Consider the following 8567-nt stretch of genomic DNA (forward strand, 5'->3'; position numbering starts at 1 on the left):
CGCACTGGAGGACCACGGGCCGGGAGTTTCGGAAGACGTTCCGATTCTCCCTTCTGGAGGGACGTGGAATCCCCTCAAAGGTCTGAGACGAGGCGGGTCGCTCCCGCTGGTCGGCGTGAGGCCGTCGTCTTTGGAGGGACGTGGAATCCCCTCATCGGTTTTGGAGGGACGTGGAATCCCCTCAAATGTCTAAGCTAGCTTTCAGTTTTGCTTCCATGGAGTTGGAAGATTTTCTAGGGGCCCTCTGTTTGTCTGTTTTTGTGTTTCTCTGTTTTGTTCTGTGGACTTACTGGACGGACGTTATGGGACAGACTCAGACTACTCCTCTAAGTATTATGATTGATCACTTTAAGGATGTGAGGGGAAGAGCTAACAACCTCAGTGTGGAAGTCCGAAAGGGTCGGTGGCAGTTTTTTTGTTCTAGCGAGTGGCCAACTTTCAATGTCGGATGGCCACCAGAGGGGACCTTCGACCTCCCTACCATCCACCGAGTCAGGAGTATCATCTCTCAGCCTAAGACGGGCCATCTTGGTCAGCTCCCTTACATTATCACTTGGCAGGACCTTGTAGAAGACCCACCCTCTTGTCTTAAGCCCTTCCTAGCCCCGCTCCCTCCGGAGCCAAAACCCATTCTTGCTTTGCAGGGGACAAAGAAGAAGAAAAGTCTTATCCAGCCTTCAGCACCCCTCTACCCTGTCTTACAGTGGGGTACTGAAGAAGAATTAATTTTTCCTCCCTCGTATAACCCCTCTAGGATGCCGGAAGAACACCATCCTCCCCCTCCGGGGGAGGCAGACGCTGTTCCGAGAGCGGGAGGCGGAAACGCTCCAGTGGGAAGCCCGCCCTTCACCAGACAAAGGGCTCAGAGGGAGCAATCCGCCTCCGCCGCCGACTCCACTATTCTGCCCCTGCGAGCCACCGGACCCCCAGACGCGGAGGGGAACCAGCCCCATCACTATTGGCCTTTCGCCACTAGTGACCTCTACAATTGGAAAGCTCAGAATCCTAAGTTTTCCGAGAAACCGGCAGGGCTTATTGATTTATTAGACTCTGTTCTTTTTACCCATCAGCCCACGTGGGACGATTGCCAGCAGCTTTTGCAGGTCCTGTTCACGACTGAAGAAAGAGAAAGAATCCTCAATCAGGCCCGAAAACTAGTTCCGGGTGCAGATGGGAATCCCACCACCAACCAGGCTCAGATAGATGCCTCCTTCCCCTTAACTCGGCCCCAGTGGGATTTCAACACGGCAGAAGGTAAGGAGAGGCTCCGGGTCTACCGCCAGACTCTAATGGGGGGTCTCCGAATGGCTGCTAGAAAGCCAACCAATTTGGCCAAGGTAGGAAATGTACAACAGGGAAAAGATGAATCTCCGGCTGCCTTTTTAGGATGGATCATGGAGGCATTCTGTACCTATACCCCCATGGATCCAGAGGCTCCGGAAAGCAAGGCGGCTGTTATCATAGCCTTTGTAAACCAATCGGCCATAGACATTAGGAGAAAATTACAGAAAATAGATAGACTAGGAGAAAAAAGTCTGCAGGACTTACTGGTGGTAGCCGAAAAGGTATATAATAACCGGGAGCTTCCTGAGGACAAGCAGGCTCGCGCCATGGCGGCTGCCAGCAGTAAGCAGACTCGAGACCTGGCCAGAATACTACTAGCTACCACTGCTGACTCCCCTGAGGAACGAGACCGCCGTCTCTGGCAGCTGGCAGACGACGCAAGAAAAGGTAAAAGAACCGCCAAGGGGGGGAAGCAGAGGCTGCAGAAGGATCAGTGCGCATACTGCAAGGAGATAGGGCATTGGGCCCGAGATTGTCTGAAAAGGGCCGGTGGGAAAGGAAGCAAGACTGATCGAGTAAAAGTCCTAGAGCTAGATGAACTAAGTGATTAGGGGAGTCGGGGTTCGGACCCTCTCCCCGAACCCAGGGTAACTCTTAAAGTGGAGGGGACCCCTGTTGACTTCCTTGTCGACACCGGAGCACAACATTCGGTCCTCCGCACCCCACAAGGAAAACTAGCCAGCAAGAAGTCCTGGGTACAAGGGGCAACTGGTATGAGCCAGTATTCATGGACTACCCGAAGAACAGTAGATTTGGGAACGGGCCGGGTATCCCACTCCTTTATGGTAATACCAGAATGCCCCTACCCGCTGTTAGGACGGGACTTACTGACCAAGATTGGAGCTCAGATAACTTTCAGACAAGGGGGCCTCAGGTCACCGATCGCAAGGGCCACCCCATCCAGGTCCTGACCATGAAACTGGAGGATGAATACCTCCTCCACCAGGAGGCGCTCCCGAGAGAGGATAATATAGACAGATGGCTACAAGAATTCCCCTCGGTTTGGGCAGAGACTGGGGGGGGGATGGGACTAGCCGCTCATAGGACCCCAGTCCTGGTAGAGCTCAAGCCAGGAGAGAGTCCCGTAAGGATCAAACAATACCCCATGTCACAGGAGGCCCGGAAGGGGATCCAGCCACACATCCGGAGACTACGAAGCCTAGGGGTACTAGTTCCTTGCCAGTCTGCCTGGAACACCCCCTTACTGCCGGTCAAAAAGCCTCACACAAATGACTACCGACCGGTACAAGACCTCCGGGAAGTAAATAAGAGGGTCGCGGACATACACCCAACTGTTCCCAACCCATATACTCTCTTGAGCTCCTTGGCGCCCTCCAGGGTCTGGTATACTGTACTAGATTTAAAGGACGCCTTCTTCAGTCTGCCGCTGGCACCCCAGAGCCAACCCCTGTTCGCCTTCGAGTGGCATGATCCGGAGGAGGGCTACAGTGGGCAACTCACCTGGACACGGCTACCTCAGGGATTCAAAAATTCACCCACCATCTTCGACGAGGCACTACACGAGGACCTGGGTGAGTACAGAAGGGAGGCCTCACCCTCCTACAGTACGTAGATGACATCCTGATTGCTGCTGACACGGCCAAAGACTGTGAGCGAGGGACCCAGGACCTGCTGGCTACCCTGGGAGCTTTAGGGTACCGGGCATCCGCGAAGAAGGCTCAGATATGCAGGGAGAGGGTAAGTTACCTGGGATATATCCTGGAGGGCGGACAGCGGCGGTTATCAGATGCCAGAAAAGAAACTGTCCTAAAGATCCCTACTCCCACCTCCCGAAGAGAAGTGAGGGAATTCCTAGGATCAGCCGGCTACTGCCGCCTCTGGGTTCCAGGTTTTGCTGAGATCGCCAGGCCCCTATATGAAGCTACCAAAGAGGGGAAAACATTTAAATGGACTGAAAAAGAAGAAATTGCCTTTAATCAGTTAAAAAAGGCCCTCCTAAGTGCCCCAGCCCTGGGCCTACCAGACATTATGAAACCCTTCCACCTCTTTGTAGACGAACATAAGGGAATAGCAAAAGGGGTTCTAACTCAAGCCTTAGGCCCCTGGAACCGCCCAGTGGCTTACCTGTCTAAGAAACTAGACCCAGTGGCTGCCGGCTGGCCGCCATGCCTAAGAATTATTGCGGCGACAGCACTCCTAGTCAAGGATGCAGACAAACTGACCCTAGGACAGGAGATCTGGATCACAACCCCACACGCCATTGAAGGGGTCCTGAAACAGCCTCCTGATAGATGGATGAGCAATACACGTGTGACTCATTACCAGAGCCTCCTACTCAACCCTCCACGAGTGCGGTTCCACCCCAGTGCAGCCCTCAATCCTGCAACCCTGCTGCCCGACCCTGACCTAGGTGCTCCACTACATGACTGTGCGGGAATCCTGGAACAAGTACATGGATTCCGGATGGACCTGACCGACCAGCCCCTCCCCGATGCCGAGGCTACTTGGTTCACTGATGGCAGCAGCTTTGTGCGAGATGGACACAGGTATGCGGGTGCAGCGGTGGTCACCGAAATGGACACCGTATGGGCGGAGGCTCTACCCTCCGGAACGTCAGCCCAGCGAGCGGAGCTCATAGCCCTCACCAAGGCGCTGATGCTGGGAGCTGGAAAACGGCTTAACATCTACACAGACAGCCGTTATGCATTTGCCACAGCTCATATTCATGGGGCAATTTATCAGGAGAGGGGGTTACTGACGGCAGAAGGACGGACTATAAAAAATAAGCAGGAGATACTTAACCTGCTTACGGCCTTATGGCTTCCTGCCAAGCTAGCCATTATCCACTGCCAAGGGCACCAAAAAGCTGATAACCCAGTAGCTAGAGGTAATCGAAAGGCTGACCAGGCAGCCAAGGCAGTAGCCCTTACTCCAGTCCCCACCATGACCATACAACTACCAGACCCGGGAGACCCAGTTTTACCAGACCAGCCCAAATACTCCCAGGAGGAGTTACAGCGGATCAAGAAACTCCCCATGGCCCAGGAGATAAAGGGATGGTGGTATACACCTAACAAGGAGCTCGTGCTGCCAGACCGGCTCGGAGTCTCAATATTAGAGCACATGCATCGGTCTACTCACATGGGGGCCCAAAAATTAAAAGACTTAATCCGACATGCCGGAATCAAGATTCACCAACAGGACACCAAAATAGAGCAAGTTGTATCTGCCTGCAAGACCTGCCAACTCACCAACGCGAAAGCCACATCAAATAAAAAAGGAACCAGGCTCAGAGGCACCAGACCGGGAGCCCAATGGGAAGTCGACTTCACTGAAGTCAAACCAGGAAAGTATGGTTATAAATATCTTTTAGTATTTACAGACACCTTCTCTGGCTGGGTGGAGGCATACCCAACCAAGCATGAAACGGCTCAGACGGTGGCTAAGAAGCTACTAGAAGACATCTTACCCAGGTATGGTTTTCCTGCCATGGTAGGATCAGACAATGGACCAGCTTTTATCTCTCAGGTAACACAGGCAGTAGCCAAGGCGGTGGGGGCAAACTGGAAATTACATTGTGCTTATAGGCCCCAGAGCTCAGGACAGGTAGAAAGAATGAATAGAACCCTAAAAGAGACCCTTACCAAATTAACCATGGAGACTGGCGGGGACTGGGTGACTCTCCTACCGTACGCCCTTTACCGGGTTAGAAACACTCCTTACACTCTGGGTTTTACTCCCTACGAGATCATGTTTGGCAGGCCACCCCCTGTTATTCCCAGCCTTCGAGCTGAACTTCTTGCAGAGTTTAAAGATCAAGAACTTTTTCTTTCCTTGAGAGGGCTCCAGAGGGCGCACGAGGACATTTGGCCGCGCCTCCGTGCCATCTACGAGGCTGGCCAGACCCTGTCACCTCATCAGTACAAGCCGGGAGACTGGGTCTATGTCAAGAGGCACCACCGAGAGACTCTCGAGCCGCGCTGGAAGGGACCCTACATTGTAGTGCTGACAACCCCCACCGCTCTCAAAGTAGACGGCATCGCGACCTGGGTCCATCACACCCACGTTCGGCCAGCGGACCCCTCCTCGATCCGGAAGGACTTCGTCACGCGATGGGCCATCAGTCGGGACCAACACAACCCGCTCAAGCTCAAGCTCAAGCTACAGCACATTCGACCCACCTAATATTGGTAACTCTGTTAACTCTGCTTGTCATTGCTCATGCTACCGGGAGTCCCCACACCCCCCAAAACATCACCTGGCAGATCATAGATACCAGCTCAGGGACAATACTTAATTAGACCTCCCAGAGCCACCCCAGGGACACATGCTTCCCAGAACTTGGCGTAAACTTCTAAACTCTGTTCCCCTTGTCACCATAAATGCAGCCGGACCCATGATTGGGTCCGTAAGTTACATGACAAGGGGGGAATGAAAGGGCGGGCCTACGCCGGCCGACTCCATCTTGTTCTGTGTTCTCCACCTTGAGTGACTATGTCCCCGACATGACCCCTTTTCCGGGAAATTCACAGAAACCTCAGACTGCGCCTCCTCCCCTTGAGTAACCTCCCGCTCACCCGTTCAAACTTTCTGATCAAAACACGCCCAGCGACCTGCGTAACAGGACTCCGACCCTTCCCCAACCAATCGGCTGAGGCCACGACCCTTCCCCAGCCAATCGGCTGAGGCCACAGCCATTACCTCACCAACTGCCCCTAGACCCCTATAAAACCTTTGTGCTTTTGAAACTCTCTCCCTGGTATCTCACCGCTGCGTCGGTGCAGGTAGGGGATTGAGCTCGAGCTAGCTCGAATAAAGGTTCTTTTGCTTTTGCATCGGACTCGGCTCCCTAGTGGTCTTTGGGGATCACGAATTCTGGGCATAACAATATCAAGAACAAAAGATATGCAAATTGACTTTAGGTTAATAATGAGTAACCATAAAAAGACATTATGAAACCTTCTGTGAAGTTTTTCACATTACTTGGTTGAGAGAGAGATTTTTACAGTTCTCTGTTCTCACTAGTTCTCCCAAACAAGGGAAACATTTTTATTTTTGCTTTTGAAGTTTGGGTTAAATAATTCTGGGTTAAATATACTGTTTCTGAATTTGCCTCAGGAAATAAAAACACAAACATTAAATTGTTTTTTAATCCAAGGCTTTTAGTTTATTTATTATTTTATAAAATAGTTAAATACCTAAATTCCTTATTCTTTGTAGATCAGTTTTTATTAATTATAATAATATTTAAGGAGATGAACTGTAAACCTAGGTCTTCAATTAAATAATTGATACTTAAACATAGAACATTTATGCTGTGTTCCTTGTAAATTTCAGATATGTTTCATTTATGTGGAGTGACAGTTTCACCACTTATGTCTTTGTTTCTCTGTCAAGTTGTTACTATAAACTATGACTTCATTGTTCTTTAAAGTGAACTTACATGTATTTCCTGAACGATGTCATTGAACTAGGATCTTTAGAACAATTTAACATTATGGCCAATAGAATAGAAATCTTTGTTCATCTTGATAACTCTAAAAAATGAAACTTTAGAGGGACAGAAAATGAAGTCTATAGTTACCACATAGTTTTAATTTTTAAACCTTATGTATTCCTATTGATATAAATTATTTTTTTCTTCTACCTGCCTAAGTTAAGTTGTCCTGCCATTCCAAGCATTATACATATTATATTAAAATATGCTTGATAAGCTATTTTGTTTTCAGGGTGCCTGGGTGGCTCAGTAGCTTAAGTGTCAGACTTCAGCTCAGGTCATGATCTGGTGGTTCATGAGTTTGAGCCCCACATCCGGCTCTGAGCCATCAGCCTGCTCGGAGCCTGGAGCCAGTTCAGATTCTGTGTCTCCCTCTCACTCTGCCCCTCCCTCACTCACGCTGTGTCTCTCTTTCTCAAAAATAAGTAAACACTAGCGGCGCCTGTGTGGCTCAGTCGGTTAAGCATCTGACTTCAGCTCAGGTCATTACCTTGCCGTTCCTGAGTTCGAGCCCCGTGTCGGGCTCTGTACTGACAGCTCAGAGCCTGGAGCCTGCTTTGGATTCTGTGTCTCCCTCTTTCTCTGCCCCTCACTTGCTCACGCTCTGTCCCTGTCTCTCAAAAATAAGTAAACTTAAAACAAATTTTAAAAATAAATAAATAAATTTTAAAAAGATATTTTATGTTTTCAACATTAAAGCTTACATTGCCATTTAATCATTGTTTACTTAAACACATACTGTTTATATACCCGTAAGTACGTATCAAGATATATTGAAACTAGTGCACGAAGAAATTGGAGTTAAGTAGAGGAGAAAGACTGGTAGATCAGAGATAAGAAAGTTGCACTCAAAGTAGGTAGTCTGTTCTCAAAATGAATTAGCCAATATTTTTGGTTTTCTATGCATTTCGTACAGGCAGGCGGCAGACCTTTCTCCCTTCATCAAATGTGTTTTCGCATATCCCAAAAGAGCGCTGACTCTCATTTGCATTTAGGGTATTTTATGACTTCGATAACTGTAAAAATAAGGGTCCCCTAGCTTCTGGAGTAGCTAAAATTTCTAATGATCCTTGTTTTAACATCTACAGTGGTCATTACGAACTATCGCGGCTCGAGTTATTCACACAGGCAGGTCTTTTCCTGATCTCACGCAGCTATTGTTTGCTTTTTCTTTTCTTTTCAAATTACAGGTTTATCTTGAGGGCTCTTGGATTCCTTGGCTATCCCCTTGGTTGTAGCACCACCTGGTACTCAGAAGACCCTCCCAGTTCAAAAAGCAACTTGCTACACGGCACACGCCCTTCCATGCACCTACGCTTCTATGTTCAACTGACCAACTTCCTATGATGCTGCTCAAGATATTGCCCTTGTCCAAACCTGGGACTCAAATTTAGACCTTCAGAGACCGATGGGCATTTTTTATATGCAGACCAGCTTTGGTGTTCATAGGTAACGGCTTATTTGCACCAAAAATGTACTCTTTCACCTTGCTTATGTAGTCTATGGCCTGATGCACACAGAGAAAGGACATTTTAGCTCTAGCTAGGCTTGATTAGTATGTTGTATTTAGATTCTTTCCAAATTGCTTAACGGTATTATAAAAGTGGTTTTACGTTTACGGGGTTCAGGCAAAGAAAATAGTTCATATCTACATTTGAAGGCTTTCTGTAAATATTTAAAGAGATTTTCAAACACATGAAGAGTGGTCCAGATTTTTTTTTTTTTTTTTTAACTGGACCAAATCTCTTTATTAGAACAGTTCTCT

The 8567-nt window shown here is 48.8% G+C and overlaps 1 protein-coding gene across 1 annotated transcript; it reads left to right on the forward strand.

The window, feature by feature from the left end:
• Nucleotides 1-302: 302 nt before the first annotated feature.
• On the forward strand, nucleotides 303-5376 carry LOC122215696 (the record flags this gene model as incomplete). Its single annotated transcript, XM_042931343.1, is given in 3 exon segments — nucleotides 303-2208; nucleotides 2211-2891; nucleotides 2894-5376. Coding segments are annotated over 3 exon segments (5070 nt in total), but the record flags the coding sequence as incomplete, so codon positions are not given.
• Nucleotides 5377-8567: the final 3191 nt, after the last annotated feature.

Source organism: Panthera leo, chromosome A3 (assembly GCF_018350215.1).
Source record: "Panthera leo isolate Ple1 chromosome A3, P.leo_Ple1_pat1.1, whole genome shotgun sequence".
In the NCBI taxonomy this organism is placed as follows: Eukaryota; Metazoa; Chordata; class Mammalia; order Carnivora; family Felidae; genus Panthera; species Panthera leo.